General features: G+C 42.4%; 1 protein-coding gene across 6 annotated transcripts in view; it reads left to right on the top strand.

Annotated features, from left to right (window-relative positions):
* WDR25 (WD repeat domain 25) overlaps positions 1-18,921 on the top strand; it is a 183,905-nt gene extending 164,984 nt beyond the window's left edge. For 5 of the 6 annotated variants that reach the window (XM_053601659.1, XM_053601662.1, XM_053601661.1 and 2 more), the window contains exons 5-7: positions 15,249-15,419; positions 17,672-17,812; positions 18,395-18,921. In XM_053601659.1, the coding sequence (XP_053457634.1) occupies positions 15,249-15,419; positions 17,672-17,812; positions 18,395-18,616 (534 nt within the window). In that variant the 3' untranslated portion in view covers positions 18,617-18,921. The remainder of the gene's footprint in view (positions 1-15,248; positions 15,420-17,671; positions 17,813-18,394) is intronic. The other variant, XM_053601663.1, reaches the window with a different exon arrangement.
* Positions 18,922-19,429: the final 508 nt, after the last annotated feature.

The raw sequence follows: 19,429 nt of genomic DNA, 5'->3' as shown, positions 1-19,429 counted from the left end.
GAGGACAGGGCCGTGATAGAACACCTCTGAGAAGTAGTCAACTTCCTATCACTCTCCAGGATCCCCTAGGAAATGCCTCCCCACTTACTACCCTTTGGCAAGTCCTGTCCCTCAGCCCCCAACCCCTGGTGCAGGACCCCACAGTCTTCGCCCTAGACAGCTCTTTGAGCCATGTGTGGGTCCCACAGCTGAGAAGCCTGCCGATGGGGGACATATTCTGCTTCTGCTGGGACCCAGTGGAAGGGCCTCAGGCATATCTGCCACACAGTTTCTGGGAGGTGCAGGGAGAGGCCCCCTCACTGCCCTGAGTTCCATGACCTGTGTGGAGCTGAGAACTGCTCAGCTGAGGTTTCCTGGCTGTGAGGAGTCAGTTCCCACTCCTGGAGTTGGAGCTGTGAGGCCCTGAGACAGACAAGACTACTCCCTACCGGCCAGCTTCATTCCCTCCAATGTCTTGGGGCTGTCACCAGGAGATCCTGCAAATACTTACTGAATTGCCAGTTGGGTGACCAAGTGGTTGAGGGCTAGAAGAAAATGCCCTGAGCTCAGGGTTAAGGGGAGGAGCCTCTGAGTCTCCACAGAGAGCAATGTGCTGGGAGTGGTCATGGGAGGCTGAGGAAAGACTGATGGAAGGAGGAGTTGATGATTCTGTTTGCAACATTGGGAGGCTTGATTGGCAGAAGGTTTTAAAGGATGTATAGGAGTTTTCTAGGCAGCAAGTCAAGGTGGGATATTTTAGGCATAAAGAATGTACAAAAACACAGAGACATGAAAAGTCCTGACCCATGAGGGAATGGTGATGGGTTTGTGTGGATGGAGGACACACAAGGTGTGTATGTGTATGTCCCCATGTGTGCGCATATGCTCAGAGGAGAGTTAGGAAACAAGGTCAGCCTGGCTTTCTGAGCTGGTCAGTGCAGGGCCTCTATCCTGGCTATTTTTAGGTAGTGACCATGGGAGGGTTTAGAGACAAGGAAGACCTTCCTTGATACACCCATCATGCTCCCAACATTGCCTTTAAAGCTGATCCTCTGGGAGTCTGAGCCAGCCCATCAGTTACACCTGAATGTGAAAGGGGACGGTGTCCTCCCCCTGCAGATGGTTATTAAAGCTCGCCATTTTTAAGCCTCATTAAGAAGTGTTAAATGCTAATGAATTTAGAGAGGGGTGTCTTGGGGCCTCTGTTTCCTTGGAAACATTTGAGAGCAGGTGCTTTATAATGAGCTGTACCTATTTTAAAAGTGAGCTGCGAGTGCCGCTTTGATAGGCTAGATCTGAGATGCTGATGGGCAAGTGTGAACAAAGCTGGTGGAGGCCAGTGGAGACGCTTTGTGCTCTCTGAAATATCATTTCTCTGGTGGTTTCTATAGAAACCTAGGTAGGAGAATTGCTGAGTTCCAGGGTTTCACTTACGAAATACAATGTTGTCCCCAGCCTCGGCCACCTCAGCCAGTCTCTGAAGACTGTTGGATTCCCGTTGGCAGGATGGGATTAGGTTCTGGACAAAATGGGACAGATGTTGCCATAGCTGTAATTCTGCTTTAATTATGTCTGTTCTATACCCACTGTTTGATTTCAGCTGGTCCCCACTCTCCTTATTATTTCAGACCTGGCTGATAAAAATTAACATTTGTGGAGATAATTTTTCCCCACGGAGCACTTTAATGAAACTTTTTATTACTGAAAAATTTAAATATATACCAAAGTAGTGAGACTAATTAATGAACTTTCATGCAACCAGCCTTCTGTTTCAACAATTATACATTTAGGGCCAAGCTTGTTTTATCCATAATCCCACCCATTTTCCCAAAACTCTCCACCCTCCCCATCCCTACCATCAGATATTTGATTCAAATCCCAGATGTTTTATAACTCTATTTGTAAATATTTTGTTTTTTTAAAAGGTAGGAGCTGAAACAACTATTATAATGCCATTATCCCTTCTGCCAATTTAGCAATAATTCCTTAATAGCATCCAATATCTAATCTGGGTTTGAATATCCCTGATTATTTCATAATTTGCTTTAAATAGTTCCTCATTCAAATCAGGATCCAAACATTTGGTTGATAGATAAGTCTTGTTTAATCTGTAGGTTTCTCTTGTACTTTATTTTCTTTGTAACTTATTTATTGAGTAATAGGTCGGTTGTTTGTCTTTGTTTTTCTGATTGCATCCTTGTGGTATCATTTAACACATTCCTCTGTTCCCTGTACATTTTTTGAACTGGTAGTTTCATCTTGAGCAGTGCTTCTGACATAAGTCACCCGCGGAGCTTACAATTCTACCACTTTGAAGGTTCCCCCTTATTGCTGTAGGTCTCAGCATTTCTCATTATTGCTGGGTCATAGTCTGTTGTATGGATATACCATAGTTTATCCATTTACCTATGGATGGACATTCTGGGGCATCTCCAGTTTTTGCAATGGTGTGTATTGTATGTATATAATTTATTTTGAGATAGAACCTCACTCTGTTGCCATGGGTAGAGTGCTGTGGTGTCATAGCTCACAGGAACCTCAAACTCCTGGGCTCAAGCAATCCTCTTGCCTCAGTCACCTAGGTAGCTGGGACTATAGGCACCTGCCCCAACTCCTGGCTAGTTTTTAGTAGACATGGGGTCTCACTCTTGCTTAGGGAGGGTCTCGAACTCCTGAGCTAAAGCAACCCACTCACTTTGGCCTCCCAGAGTGCGAGGATTATAGGCATGAGCCACTGTGTCTGACCCAGTTTTTACTGGTAGTGGAATTTGCTAAGTAGTATGATGTGTATATATTTAAATTTATGTTAAATTGGCCAGGTGTGGTGGCTCATGCCTATAATCCTAGCACTCTAGGAGGCTGAGGTGGGTGGATTGCTTGAGCTCAGGAATTCAAGACCAGCCTGAGCAAGAATGAGACCCTATCTTTACTAAAAGTAGAAAAACTAGCTGGGCGTTATGGCACATGCCTGTAGTCCTAGCTACTCGGAAGGCTGAGGCAAAAGGATCTCTTGAGCCCAAGAGTTTGAGGTTGCTGTGAGCTATGACAACATCATGGTACTCTACCCAGGGTGACAGAGTGAGATTCTGTCTCAAAAAAAAAACAAAGTTGTATTAGATTGTCAAACTATTTCCAAAGTAGCTGTACCATTTTGCATTCCTATTAGTAGTATAGGAGAGTTTCATTTGCCTCACATTCTCACCAATACTTGTTACTGTCAGTCTTTTTCATTTTCGTTATCCTAGTAGATATGTATTGGTATCTGTTTATGGCCCTAATGTCTTTTACCTGATAACTAATGATAGATAGTGAACATCTTTTTGTGGACTTTTTGGCCATTCGAATGTCTTATTTTGTGAAGAGTATTTTCAAATGTTTTACCTATTTAAATTTATTATTAGTAATAGTAGTAAGCTCTAAGAGTCTTTATATATGTTAGAACTATTTCCTCACATTCCATAGCTTTTGTGTTCTAAGAAACCTTTGCCTATCCTAAGGTTGCAAAGATTTTTTTCCTGTGTATTCTTCTAGAAGTTTCATAGTTTTTGCTGTACATTTAGGGCTATGGTCTATTTTCAGTTAATTTTGGGGTATGATGTGAGGTGAGGTTGATGGTTATTTTATTTTTATTTTTTTGTTACATGGAATTCCCACTTGTTTTAACACCATTTGTGGGAAAGACATTCTTTTTTCCCCACTGGATTGTTTTGGGAGCTTTGGTGGATAATCAATTTGCCATATAAAGGTCTCTTTCTGTGTTCTCAACTTTTGTTCTCTTGATTGATTATCATTTTACCAATACAATTATCTCTTTGTTACTGTAGCTTTATAATACTATTTGAAATTGGAAAGTGTAATGAGCCTTCCGATATTTTCTGTTTCAAGATTTTTTTCTGACCATTCTAGGTTATTTACATTCTCGTTTCAGTTTTACAATCAACTTACCTTCTACAAACAAACAATCAACAAACAATGTTGATTGGGATTGTGGCCAATCTATAGATAAATTTGGGGAGAACTGACATCTTAATATTGAATCTTCTGATGCATGAGCGTAGTATATTTAGATCTCCTTCAGTTTCTCCCAGCAGTGCTTTATAGTTCTCAGTGTTCAACGTTAACGCATATTATATTAACACGCTTCTCAGTATTTCATGTCTTTAGTTACTAATGGGAGTAGGATTTTCTTTTTTATTTTCCAATTGTTTGTTGTTAGTATATAGAAATACTACACATACTAATTTTCTTAGATTGACTGTGTATCATGTGATCTTACTAAATTCACTTCTTAGTCCTCATAGCTTTTTCATAGCTTACTTAGGAATTTCCATTTACATGACTGTGTTCTCTGTGAATGATATAGTTTTATTGCATCCTTTCCTATGTGTGTGCAATTATTTCTTTTACTTACTGTATTATAATGGCTAGAACCTCTAATTCATTGTTGAATAGACGTGGTGGGAGTGGAGATCCTTGTCTTATTTCTCATCTGATGGGGAAAGTATTTAGTTTTTCACCATTAAATATGGCGCTAGATGTTGGTTTTTCATGGATATTTTAAATCAGTTTAAGAAAGTTACCTTCTATTCTTAGTTTTCTGAATTTTCAAAAATAATATATTGGTGTTGAATTTTATCAAATTGTTTTACTGCATCTTTTTTCCTCTGTATTCTATTAATACATTGAATTACATTGATTTTTTAATAATGTTAAACCATGTTTTTTTGACAAGTCCTGCTTGGTCATGATGTATTATTCTTTTTACATATGGTTTAATTTAGTTTAATTCAAAAAAGTTGTGAATAATTTGTTGAAGATTTTATATCTGTGTTCATGAGGATTATTGATCTATGCTTTTTTTTTCTATTTTTGTTTTAATGTGAGATTAGTAATTGGCCTCAAAAAAGTGAATTGAGAAATGTTCTATACTTATATTTTCTGAATGTTTGTGTAGAATTGGTGTTATTTCTTCTTTAAATGTTTAATAGAATTTACTATTGAAGACATCTAGAGCCAAGGTTTTCTTTATAGGAAGGTGTTTAATCACACACAAAAAATTTTAACATATATATAAGGCTATTCATGTGTTCTATTTCTTTTTTAGTTCTTTTTACATTTGATCTTAACTGAAAGGCTGAGAGGTGAGAACTAAAGAAGATCTTTGTTTTTTTTTTAATATCTTTTTTCTTTCAAGGAATTTTTCCATTTTATCTAAATTGTCAAATTTATTGCCCTAAAATTGTTCTTAATAGAATTTTGTTATTGTTTTAATGGCAATAGTGTCTGTATTCCTTCTTGTTGATCTGAACACTAGTCTAGTGTTATGTATTACTGTCCAATCTGAAGAACTTCCTTTAACATTTATTGTAGTCTTAAGTTTGCTGGTGGGGAATTCTCTTGGTTTCTGTTTGTCGAAAAGTCTTTATTTTGCCTTTATTTTTGCCATCTCTTGTCCTTTTGTTTTATACTTTGATGGAGAAATAATTGACATACAGTAGTTTTCTATTCATCTTTGAGTGACCTTTTATAGTTTGTGTTTTTTAAGAAATTTCCCCATTTCATCAAAGTTATCTAATTTTTTGGCGTAAAGTTTTTTATAATGTTTTTTTGTATTTGTATCATCTGTAGTGATATCATTTCATTTCTCTTCTTCTCAATATTGATGATTTGGGTGTTTTTTCTTTTTGCTCTTATTAGTATAGCTAGAGGTTTTTTTCTTTTTTCCAGTACTTTATTTTTTAGAGACAGTGTCTCTTGGTCACCCTCAGTAGAGTGTTGTGGCATCATAGCTCGTAGCAACCTCTAACTCTTGGTCTCAAGAGATCCTCTTGCGTCAGCCTCCCTAGTAGGTGGGACTACTGGTGCCTGCCACAACACCTGGCTATTTTTTTTTTTTTTTTTTTTGTGATTTTTGGCCAGGGCTAGGTTTGAACCCACCACCTCCGGCATATGGGACCGGCGCCCTACTCCTTGAGCCACAGGGTCTCACTCTGGTTCAGGCTGGTCTCGAGCTCCTGAGCTCAAGTAATCCACCCGTCTCAGCCTCCTAGAGTGCTAGGATTACAGGCATGAGCCACCATGCACCGGCCCTAGCTAGAGGTTTTTAAATTTTATTCCTCTTTTCAAAGTACTAGATTGTGGTATCATTGATTTTTCTCCATTTCTTTTTTTTTTAAGTTATTGATTTCTTTTCCTATCTTAATTATTTCCTTCCTTCCACTTAAACCTTGAGTTTAGGTTTTTATTCTTTTTCTAGTTTCTTCAAGTAGAAGTTGAGGTCATTATTTTGAGACTTTTATTCTTTTCTAATATAGATATTCAGTGCTATAAGTTTTTCTCCAGGTATTTCAGCTTCACTGTACAACTGTTGATACATTGTGTTTTCATCTTTATTTCATTCAAAATACTTTCTAATTTCCTTTTAAATTTCTTGATTCGTGGGTTATTTAGAAGTTTGCTATTTATGTTCTAAACACTTGGGAATTTTCCAGATATTTCTTGTTATTTATTTCTAACTTAATTCTACTGTGGTTACAGTACATACATTGTATATTTGAAACCTTTTAAACTTGTTGAGACTTAGGTTCTATTGAGAATGTGGTACAGATTGGTAAATGTTCTGTGTGTACTGAAAAGAATGTATGTTCTGCTTTTGTTGTGTGTAGTGTTCTATAAATGTCAATGATACCAAGTTGGTTTATAGTGTTAATTTAAGTCCTCTTATTCTTTCTATTTTATAAGAACTTTAATAGAACTTATTAGTTCTGTTTTATAAGAACTACTGTGTCATGGTTTGAATGCATGCATCCCTCCAAAATTTATATGTGGGAACTTAAATGCCAAAGTAGAGGTATTAGGAGGTGGGGAATTTGGGAGGTGATTAGGTCATGAGGGCTTCACCCCTGTAAATAGATGGAAATTTATACCCCTGTAAATTAATGCCCTTATTAAAGAGCTAGAGGGAACTAGATAAGCCCTTTCTGTCCTTCCATCAGTTCTGCCTACGAATAAACCTGGGGTTTATTCCTTTTGCTATTTCATTATATGAGGGAGGACACAGCAAGAAGGCACAAGCCTTCACCAGACACCAAATCTGCTGGTGTCTTGATCTTGGACTTCCAGCTTCCAGAAATGTGAGAAATACATTTCTATTATTTATAAATTACCCAGTCTGAGGTACTTCGTTATAGCAGCAGGAATGCAGTAAGACAAGCTGGTTAAAATCTGTGACTATACCCAGTAACTTTGTCTATTCCCCCTTTTTAGTTTTGTTATTTCCTTCATTGATATATTTTTAAGCTCTGTTACTAGGTACATAAAGATTTAGGATATTATGTTCTCTTGATAAATTGAATTGACTCTTTTGTCATTGTGAAAAAACCGTCTTTATCCTTTATAATATTCCTTACTCTGAAATCTACTTTGTCTAATCATAGATATTCCTTGTTTATTTTGATTAGTGTCAGCGTAGTATATCTTTCTACATCTTTTTACTTTTAACCTGTTTGTGTCTTTATATTTAAAATGGGGTTCTCTTAGGCATCTTATAGCTGAGAGTTGCTTTTTGATTTTAATCCTGTCTAACAGTCTCTTCCTTCCATCTAGAGTAGTGTTTTTCAACTTTTTTTATCTCATGGAACACTTGAACCTATAGTTAAATTTCGTGCATACTAAAATTATGTTGATAAAAAAGCAGAGTAAAAAAAGGTTATACTGTGCTTTGAACTTCTGTTAATAATAATGTAATGATTTTTTAAATCTTTTTTTTTTTTTTTTTTTTTTTTTGTGGTTTTTGGCCGGGGCTAGGTTTGAACCCGCCACCTCCGGCATATGGGACTGGCACCCTACTCCTTGAGCCACAGGCGCCGCCCAATAATGTAATGATTTTTAAAATTTTTTATGGCATACCTAAGATCCTCTTATGGTACACCAGTTGAAAATCACTGATCTAGGGTATTTGTCCTGTTTTAATTTATTGTGTTTAATGACATGGTCAGATTGAGATCTGCCATCTTACTATTACTTTTTTTTTTTTGGAGACAGAGCTTTAAAGCTGTCACCCTGGATAGAGTGCTGTGACATCACAGCTCACAGCAACCTCCAACACCTGGGCTCAAGCAATCTCTTGCTTCCGCCTCCCAAGTAGCTGGGACTACAGGCATCTGCCACAACGCCCAGCTGTTTTTTGGTTGTAGCCATCATTGTTGTTTGTTATTCTTTCTCTTCAACCTGAAGAACTTCATCAGGATCAGTGTGCTGATGACAGATTCACTTAGTTTTCTTTCATTTGTGAAGATCTTCATTTTATCCTCATTTCTGAAGGACATTTTTGCTGTTTATGAGATTCTAGGTTGACACTTTTCTTTCACTGCTTTCAATATGTTCTACTCTCTCTGGCCTCCATAGTATCTGATACAAAATCTATAGTGTTTCAAATAATTGTTGGATATTTAATTCTTCATTTTTTTCCCTTGGTGCTTTCACAATTTTTTCTTTGAGATTTTCAGCAGTTTGATTGAGATGTGTCAGGACTTGTTTTTTGTTTATTTGTTTCTTTTAATCTATCTTTGACTTCTGGAGTCTCTTGACTCTAAATTTGTGCCTTTCACCAAATTTGGGTAAATTTCAGAGACTTGTTCTTTAAGTAGTTTCTTTTTATACACTGCTGTCTTTTCCTTTCTCTTTAAGAACTCCATTGATAAAAGTATTTAAATCTTTGCTATTAACCTATAGGTTCCCATGGCTTTGTTCATTTTTTTCTTCAGGTTGGTCTTTTGGCCAGAATGATGAATTTATTTCAGAATTTTAGCTGTTCCTGCTAACTTTGTAGTTTCTTAATTTATTCAGTCCATAGGTCGATATCAGAAGTTAAAAGACAAAAACAAAAGCAAATAAAGAACTTCATCTTCCATGCTTATCTTTAAAAGTATTTTGTTGTTTATACTGATTTATCTGATTCAAATTTAGGATTACAGAATTTTTCTTTTACTTTTTTGTTTTTTTATCTTATATAAAGTTTATTTTTTAAATCTCTAGCACTGACTTTTTTTTTATTTCCACCTGCCTTTACACATTTTTTTTTTTTTTTTGAGGCACAGAGTCTCAATTTGTCACCCTTAGTAGAGTGCTGTGGTGTTACAGCTCACAGCAACCTCAAACTTTTGAGCTCAAGTGATTCTCATGCCTCAGCCTCCCAAGTAGCTGGGTAACAGGTACCCACCACAATGCCCGGCTATTTTGAGAGACAGGGTCTTGCTATTGCTCAGACAGATCTCAAACTCCTGAGCTCAAGTAATTTACCTGCCTCAGCTTCCCAGCGCTAGGATTGCGGGAAGGCGCCACCACACCCAGCCTGCACAAGTATTTTTTTATATATTTTGACACTAGCAATGAAATGACTGAAAAAAGTTCAAAGTTTCTTGCAATTCTTTTTGTTCATAATGTATATCCAATTAGGATTTACCATCAGATTATGAGTTTTCTATTAATAATGTGTATTCAACCAAGGATCTACTATTAATTTACTGTGCTTTAAGTCTCTTAAAAGAAATCTTATTTACATGGTTAAGCTACTAAATCAATACATGGTTAATTTCATTTGCTTAATTTTATTTTCACATTTTATAGATCACTTTCTAATTTAATTTTGTTGTATAATTTAGTAAACTATGTTCATGAGTCTAGAGAAAGAGCTGGCAAAGTACAGTCCATGAGCCCGATGTGGCCTATGACCTGTTCTATGTGGCTCTTGAGCTAATTAATCTGGAGTGGTTGATTTCTAACCAGCTCTAACAGACATATACACACACACATACAGTCATGCACACTCACACATACAGAAAGAATATGCAACGGTGACTATGTGTGGTGCATGGTCCACAAAACCTAAATTATTTACTATCTGGACCTTCACAGAAAAAAAAATTGTGACTCTGTTCTATGGTCAAATCTGCAAAGCAAGGTACATATAGAAATGATCTAAGTTCTACCTATAGTCATGTCTTCCCCATTCTGTTCCCTCCCTTCCTCTAGAGGCAATCTTATTTAGTTACTTATTTTATTTTATTATTTATTTATTTAGACACAGTCTCACTATGTCACTCTTGGTAGAGTGCCGTGGCATCACAGCTCACAGCAACCTTCAACTCTTGGGTTTAAGCGATTCTCTTGCCTCAGCCTCCCAAGTAGCTGGAATTACTGGTACCTGCCACAATGCCCAGCTATTTTTGGTTGCAGTTGTCATTGTTTAGCAGTCTCGGGCCAGGATTGAACCCACCACCCTCTGTGTATGTGGCCAGTACCCTTACTCACTGAGCTACGGGTGCTGAGCCATTATTTACTTATTTAAGTTTCTGGTTTATCCTTTTATTGTTTTTTAATGGAAGCAAACTCATATACTTATATTCATATAATTTCTCTTCTACATACTTTCCACACTCCCCCACCTGCTTTCCATTTTTTCATTGAACAACATGTCTTGGAGATCACCCCATGACAGGATAGCTCCCTTGTTGACATGATATTCCTTATTCATGTTCACAACTGCACAGTGTAGTCCAGAGTGTGAATAGAGTGAAGTTTATTCAATCAGTCTTTTCTTGATAAACATTGAGTTGTTCCCAGCTTTTTATTTTTACAACTGATGCTGCCTTCAGTGGCTTTGTGCTTATAATATGTATGTATCTTTTGGGGATTTTACTAGTGTAAGTTTAGGGTCAGTTCTTACAAGTGGGGCCGCTGGATCATGCGTATTGCTGAGTAACAGTGCATATTGTTTTACTTGAAGTTGCCCAAATCCTCTCCATAGGGATTGTACCGTTTTGCACTTCTGGCAGCAGTGTGTAGATACCTAATACCCCCCAAGCCACCTAATAGAGGCTGTTGTCAGACTGTTGGATTTTGCTGATTTGATAGGTCAGAAATGAGGTCTTTGTGTAATTGAAATTTGCATTGCTCTTTTTATGGTGGAAGGACCATTTCCTTTTTAATGAAGTCTGTTCATTTCTTTTGCTCATTTCTCTATAGAGCTTTTGGTCTATTGGTCTTTTTCATCTAGTTTTAGAAACTGTCTATGTATTACAGATAATAACCTTTGCCTGTAATATAAGCTGTAAATATTTCTTCCATTTGTCATTTTTACTTTGCTTATTTATTATTCATTTATTTACTTGCTTTCTACCACAAAAAGTGTATTTTTAAAATTATTATTTTCATGTAGTCTCATTTACTCAAATCTTTTCTTTTACTGTTCTGGCTTTGGAGTCATACTGGGAAAGTCTCTCCAAGTCCCAGGCCACAGAGAAACTCAATTATGTTTTCCTCTCATATTTATATGTTTTTTTAAAAAAGTAAATTTTAGTTCCTTTTTGCCTATATCAGTGAGACACTTTTGACAGCCACTGTCCTATGTGATTGGCTTCTTTTACTTATGTGAATTAAAGCCACATAAAGGAGCCTAGGGCTTACCCCTCTAGTTTGCCTGGCATAGAGACCAGTGTGTTTATTTCATGTAGAAGGAGTTAGAATCTGGGGAGAACCCAGAGCTCAATCCTGAGGACGTTCGCTCTGGCTAGCCTGGGAAGAGAAAGTTTATGAGCATCTGCTGCTTGCTCATTTATTCATTTATTTATGCATTCATTCACTTCTTTAGCCATTAATCCACACATCTTACTGATGCCTGTAATAGACAGACCCAGTGCTGGCCAATGGTGAACTAGAAATGTGAGTGACAGAGCATCTATCTGTCCTGGGATCTCACAGTCCTATGGTCTAGGCAGGTGGCCAAGATAGGTTGCTGAGGGAGCACAGGAGTAGAGTCCCATAGGAACCAGAGCAGTGCCCTCTTCCTTTCTGTCACGTCTAGGTGAGGACCAGCAGGTTAGGTGGGGAGAGGAAACACTCTCTGAACTCTTCCTTTTTCTGAGGACCAGCAGTACTTAGAGGCTTAGAGGCTTGATTGTTGCTTAGTCTAAGTCTTTTGCAGTGATGACTCAAAAACTAAGCCCAGAGAGGGAAGGGATCCTCCCTGGGCACACAGTAGATTGACAGCTGGGCTAGCCTTAGAGCTTAGCCTTTATCCTAACCCCATGTATCCTGAAAGTAGCAGGAACCCATGGAAAGGAAAACTGTGCTTTTGGACAAGTCAGCAGCATCCCAGAGTTGACCCAGGTTTGCTGGCAGGCCAAGTGGTGAGTAGATGTTAGGGACATCGGTGGTTCTCATTGCCCCTGAATGTGTCATGATTGATCTCCTTTTCCCCAGACCAAGTCCCACTTATCTGACAGGGGCCCACAACTGCCAAAAGAGACTGAGTGGGGCTCCCTTTTGGGTCCAGCTAGTTGGGCCCAAGCAGCAGCATCCTGGGATGGGATGTGCCATCTGTTGGTGTAATTAAGGTGGCCATAAAACCCACCATCTAAACATACAAATGGCTCCTCTGCTCTTTCCCAGGGCACAAGCGGTTGTGAAGGAGTGTAAATCATGTTCCATGGTGCTGACTTCAAAGGCCAGCCTTCCACTTACAGCCACATTATTGGCAGGGATTGCACATAACACGGCTTGTTTCCTGGCTATTCACTTTTATGACACCCCAATGAATTGGGCCATTTCCATCTATTCCCATAAAATGTGCAGAACAACAGTTTTTGTTCTCCTGAAAAGTTTGTCTTGGAAGGCAGGTGGTGTGTTGACAGGGTACACAGCTAGTCTTGCTGTGGACAGGCGGACAGTTTCTGGGCATGTTACTTTTCTCTGGAGAAGCTACCTCTGGGGTTGTTGTCCTGAGATAATTTTTGTGAGCCCCTCAGCCAGTGGCTGGCACTTAATGGACACTCAGCCAGTGGAGGATGGGCTCTCATCTTCCTCCACCCTTTCCCTGCAGCATCCCCTGCGGGGATCGAGGTGCCTAGGCTGGCGGGAAGCTGTGGTGTTCAGGCTGCATAAGAGCTCATAGTCCTGCCTAGGAGCCATCCTCTATGGGTGGTGGGGCTCTGAAGGCTGCTCTGTGCCCCCTCCTCTCCCAGACAGTGGAGAGGAATGTGTGTGTCAGGCCAGACTACTTGTCTCTTGGCAGTTGGTACCCCAGCCATGTCTGGACTCCCTCCTCCTCATGTGAACTGTGGTGATGGAGAGGGCTTTGGAAGAAGAGAGAAGTGAAGCATCCATGCTCAATATGGCCTAAGTACATGGAGGCCCTGGGGTGGCTTGTGAGAAGATGGTTTATGTGAGGTGAGACTTGAATGGCTCTAGGGATGGGAGGAGCAGGTAGATCTGGAACCAGTAAAGAGATTATTCCAGAGCCATGATGTTGGGGAATTAATGCCTCCCACCCCTCCCCACCAACATAGATTACAAGTACTTGCCTTGGGATGGCGCTGTTTTTGCTGCAGGTGTGGAGAGAGGTCCCAGTACCAAGACTAACAACTACTTCTACTTAACAAACGCATGGAGGGCAGTACTTTAAATAGGAATTTTGAAATAATAGTCGGGGTGCCCACCAACCATGGCAGAAGTGCAGCAAGGTCCCAGGCCTGCCTGCTGGGTCTGTCCAGCCTCAAGTTGGAATGTTGTGCAAACTCATCAGAGCAGATGGTTGATGATGTGCCACATTTCCAGAGCCTGCCAGCCTGCAGTCCCCCCAGCTCCAAAGCCAGCAGGATCACAGGCCCCTTCACTCCTGGCAGGGAGTGGAGCTTCCCGCACCCCAAATTTTGTGAGACTTGGGGCAATGCTTAATTAGGGCTGCCGTGGGAGGGCAAAGCAGGAACATGGAATCCTGGTGCCTGGATTTTTTGTTTGAAGGCAGCAGGCAGCTGTGCAAGGAGGAGCAGTCTGGTTCCTTGCTCAGTTTTCAAAGGCCTGCAGGACTGTACTCATTTTTTCTGCTCCTAGACCATTCTTTAGACTTCAGGGAACCTACTCTGAAATCCCCCTAGCTGAGGGCTGCTTCTAAAGCCTCTCCGAGAAAGGCAGTCATTTGTTGCCCTACCTCTCCTGGTAATTTGCCCCAGGAATTTATGAGGCAGGAATCAGTCAATAGGGGACTGAATTGTGGACCCCAGGGTAGCTCCTGGGGTGGAGAGAGGATCAGCCATGCCCTGGCTTTGTGATCTTGAGCAAACTTCTACATCTTTCTGAGCCTCAGTGTACCCTATCTGGAGAATGGGTTCCAGCCTCTCTTCCCCTGGCCTACACTCCATTTATAGAGTATTGCATTTAATGTGAATTTGACATATATATTTGAAAGATGATAGGAAACATGTCAGCAGAATTGGAAAGGTGAGAACTTTTTTTTTTTTTTTAAACAAGAATGGCTGATTTTGTGACTGGCCAGGCAAAGGGACTGGAGAACAGTGTTTATGATGTAGCCACATGGTGGAGCCCCGGGAACTGGCTGGCCAGGCCCAGCAGTCAGGCCTGAGACCTGGCAGGGCTTATGCCAGGGCTGGTGAGCACCGGACCTGTTATTTCAATGTTGTAAGTTAAAGGCGTGCCCTCCGTGAGTTTGTTAAGTGGAGCTATTTGTTGGTCTTGTTAGCGGGACTTCTCCGTACCTCTCTGCCAAAAATCAGGTATTTTACAGCAGAAGATGAATGTGGTAAAATACTCTAAAGAAAGCACAACAACTGCTTGATACTTAATAACATCAGTTTATGAGACAGGAGGCTATGAAATACCAGCGATGATGCTAAGAAAATAAAAAGTGTCTTTAAAGCTAAAATATGGTCTGTGATTCTAGCTTTATGGTCTGTCTCCAAGAACACTTGCTCCCTGCATTACTGTGACTCCTACAGGGACAGCAGTCTGGAACTTTGTGAGCTGTGAATCATGTGACGTCTTCAGAAGCAAGACCCACTTACAAAATATGACCCTGGTGTTGATGGATGTCATTATGCTGTCTAGGTGCCCTGGGGCAAGGCATAGGCCCTTCACTTAGCACTTTCACTGGACACCATGCGCTCTTAAAGGACCTTTCTGATTGGGGAGAAGAGAATGGGAAGAGGTTACCAGACGAGGCTTGAGTCTGGGCGGTATCATAGAGCAGCTCCCAAGGGTGACGCACAATAGCCTGATGGGGAAGCAGAAGGATGGTGGGAACCATGACTCCATGTGGGGCTTGGGGCTGCTTAGCTTTGGGTGTGCGTGGCCCAGCCTGGCCTTCAGTATATCCGCCCACCCCTGGGTGTTCAGCAGCCCTCCTATCCCTCCCTAGGCAGGTACGTGCCCTGTGTTCTCAGGCTGACCAATGTGACTGGTGCCCACTCTTCCAGGTGGTAAGAGGCTACAAGGCGACCATTCAGCAGACCTTGGACATCCTGTTCCTTGGGGAAGGCTGTGAGTTCCTGAGCAGCACAGATGCTTCCACCCGGGACTCTGCCGACCGCACCATTATTGCCTGGGATTTCCGGACCTCTGCCAAGATCTCCAACCAGATTTTCCATGTGAGAAACCCTATTTGGCATTGTTGTCAGTTTCAGCCACAGGACATATCTGTGTGATTCTTGTCTGTATGGGGTCCCAGGCCCCTTCTTGAGGAAGGGGGGTCCACTATCTGAAATGTCTAGGATAGGAGTAGGTGAGTGCCAGGGCCTAGCTTTCTGCATACAGAGAGCTTGCCACAAGCTTCCAGATGCAACAGTCATTCTGTTCTTTTTGTCCCCTGCACAGCCACTCAATAGGGCAAGGGCTTGGGGAGAGCCTGATCCAGGTCAATGGGGAAGATAGCTGTGCAACCTGAGAAACCCCTACCCTTTCTCCACCTCCCCAGGCCAGGGGAGCAGGGGGAGTTTCTGACCCTTGGCTTGGCAGGTGATATGACCCAGGAGTTGAGAACAGGGACCCCAATGTTAGAGCACCTGCATAAAGTCCTGGATTCACCACTTACAAGGTGGGGGCCTCTGAGCCATTATTTGGCCTCTTTGATTCTTACTACCATTACTACCACCATCGTTGTCACTACCACCACCACTACCACCACTACCACCACCATCATCTCTATCACCACAATCACCATCATTGTCACTACCACCATCACCATCTTTATGACTATCATTGTCACCACCATCTCTGTTACCACCATGGTGACTATCACCATCATCATCATTATCACATAATTTTCATCATCATCATCATCTTTTGAGATTTCAACTAAACCATGACTAATCTCTTTGGTGCCCACCTCTGAATTTAAGAACACATATCCTGTGTGCTTGATATATATGTGCGAGTACATGAAATACATATCATGTGTATACCTTCTTTTTCTCTTTCTTCCTTGTTCTCAAAAAGTTGTAAGTTACACTGAGCAAACCTGCCTCTAGATCTACCTGCAGGGATTTCAAACACAACCCATTAACAAGGATAGGCCATAGGTGGGGGCTGAAGGAAATCATCTGGTCACTGAGGGTGGCCTGTTTGCAAGAGCCCTAGCAGAGACCAGGAGAAGTGAGGCAGATGAAGGTATCTTGTAAGCTATTGGTCCTCCTGTAATGACACCTCCACGCTTTCTGTGTGGAATGAGCAGTTGCTCAGCCCAGCAACATCATGGCAGGGAGATCATTTACTGGCCACCAAGGCCTTTGGGCCTCTGCTGGGCACTTCAGCCTATAGTTTTGTCTAATCCTCACTTTGCCCTCTGATTTTGGGCTTGTTTCAAGAGAGTGGCTGAAGGACAATATGTACAACATGTCAGGCTTGGTTTGAGAGGGGGATTTAAAAGGTGTTTTCTGTGTGGCAGTGCTGATCAAGCAGTGAGATCCCCACCCCTGCACGCTGACATCTGATCATGCCTTTATTTCGTTGTCTGGCCATTCACTCCTCACTTGAGGTACATTTGGCTATGCAGGTCCCTGGGCTGGGCTGGGGCTGTTCCCAAGGTCCTTACTGTGTAGGTAAGGAGATGGCATGTGAATTTGTTTTCTATCCTGTGTAACAAATTTCTACAAATATGGTGGCTTAAAAGCACCCACATTTATTCTCCCACATTCTGGAGGCCAGAATCCTTAATAAATGGTAAGTACTATTGGGTTAAAATCAAAGTGCTAACAGAGTATGTTCCTCTGGAATATCTAGGGAAGCATCCTTCCTGCCTGACTGCTGGCATTCCTTGGCTTATGGCTGCATCCCTCCAGTTTTCAAGGCCAGCATCTTCACATCACCTTATGCATGTCAAATCCACCCCTGCTTCCATCTAAGGATGAACGCAATTGCATTTAGGATAATAATATAGAATAATCTCATCTTAAGATCCTTAACTTAATTGTGTCTACAAAGACTCTTTTTTACCACACATTTTGGCCACACTTAACACTCACAGGCTCAGTAATTAGGATGTACATGTATCTTGGGGGTGGGGAGCTTCCACAAGGGTTGCAGATGGCCTCTAGCAGCTAAAAAAAGGAAACAGGGTTCTCCCTGCAGCCTCTAGAAAGGAATAGTCCTGCTGACACCAGGAAGCCCATTTCCGACTTCTGACCTCCAGAACTGTCGTTTACTAAATGTGTGTTGTTTTAAGCCACTAAGTTTGTGGCAATTTGTCATATAGCAGCCTCAGTAAATTTATATAGAACCCCTAAACCAAAGTCTGGGAGGGCATAAGGCCCCTCGAGCAGAGTGCCAGGTGGAGGTGGGTGTCTGGAGGCAGGAAACTGAGTAGGAGCCTTCTCTGACCTTCTGTGGCCCTGCTGTTTCTCAGGAGAGATACACCTGCCCCAGCCTTGCCTTGCACCCGAGGGAGCCTGTGTTCCTGGCGCAGACCAATGGCAACTACCTGGCCCTCTTCTCTGCTGTGTGGCCCTATCGGATGAGCAGAAGGAGGCGCTACGAAGGACACAAGGTACCCCTATCCTTGTCCCCCAAGTCAGATGCTGAGAACTGTTCCCAGAGCTTCCCACCAGACAGCGCCAGTAATGGATGTGCGACTCCAGGGTGCATGGGGCCTCTGTTTGGGTAGATTCTGCTTTCTACTTCCTGGGTGACTCCATGACATGTGGCCTGGTATCTCAAGATACCAGGGGCTACATCTGGTCCTGGCCTCAGGCACCAGCAAATGGACAGGAAAGCATTGGTTAGCTCACATAGACAGGTTGGGGTGGGGGTGGGCATATGAGAACAGGACTGGACAGGCATGGGAACATTTCTACTTCTTCCTCTCCCCACCAAGGCCTGCTTTGAAGAAACAGAAAAGGCTATAGACTCAATGGCTATCAGTGAGGCCAGACACCATCAGCTTTGCTGGAGCTATCTTAGCTGGAGTCCCCTGCACTGTCCTCATGGAAGGAACATAGGCTTTGGCCTCAGGGATGCTGGTCTGAAGCCCTTTTCTGCTCTTTACCAGCCTGAGGCCTCAGCCTGTTCCTCTGTAGAATGGACCTCAAGGAACAGGTGTGGCCACTTACCCCCATATTGCCCTCTGCAGGTGGAAGGCTACTCGGTAGGCTGCGAGTGCTCCCCAGGCGGAGACCTGCTGGTGACGGGCAGCGCTGACGGCCGGGTCCTGATGTACAGCTTCCGCACAGCAAGCCGGGCATGCATGCTGCAGGGGCACGCACAGGCCTGTGTTGGTACCACCTTCCACCCTGTGCTGCCCTCTGTCCTTGCCACCTGCTCCTGGGGAGGGGAGGTGAAGATCTGGCATTGAGCTGCCATCTCTACTTAGCTGAGCTTTCTGGACACTGGCCCCCAGGATCCCCTCCTTCCCTGGGGGTGGAGCACAAGTGAGCACTACTAACGTTGGCTTTGGGTCAGACCTGGGCAAAGGCTGCTTCCACTGCCCTCTGAGCCTCAGTTTCCTCTTCTGTAAAATGAGGATGAAAATCTGTTTGATGCAAGGTTGTAACGACTATAGTAGTGAAACCATCTGGTGGTTAGCTGGTGTTGTCCAATAAATTTCCTAAGTTATTTCAGCAATAGATATGTTAGCAGCTTCCTTTCACCTTCCCACTCCCAGGCCTGCTGGGACTCTGGAGACAAAGAGAATGGGGGGAGCTTGAGAGGTGGGCAGCTCTGCTCTGCTGATCCCAAGAAGGGATTCCAGGAGCCAGAGGGTTCTGGTTCTCAGGACTGCCCTCAGAGACTCTGTGCTGGAGCTTAGCAGGCCCTGCCAACCTCCCTGGATCCAGCCTCTCTCACCCTCCCCATAAGTGTGGCCATCTGGATCCTCAGTGTGCCCAAGCCGTGGGGTCCTCTGGGCTGGCTCTAGCCCACCCTGTGTGTTCACTGCCCTTGTAGGTGTGGCTATCTGGTGAAGGAGTGATGTGGAGAAGCAAGGGGCTGGAGGAGGCCTGGCTCTCCAGGGACCTATGCAAGCTGATAACAATAATACCTCAACAGAACTGTCTCTGAAGGGATGTTCCAAGAACCCAAGGATCCACCGACAGGTGAAAGGGGGACCACAGGTACTTTAGAAGGCTTCCTGGAGGAGGCAGACCTCACTTGGTGAGGAGGGCATCCC

This window comes from Nycticebus coucang, chromosome 9 (assembly GCF_027406575.1).
Source record: "Nycticebus coucang isolate mNycCou1 chromosome 9, mNycCou1.pri, whole genome shotgun sequence".
Taxonomy (NCBI): Eukaryota; Metazoa; Chordata; class Mammalia; order Primates; family Lorisidae; genus Nycticebus; species Nycticebus coucang.
This window is presented reverse-complemented; position numbering and strand designations above follow the sequence as displayed.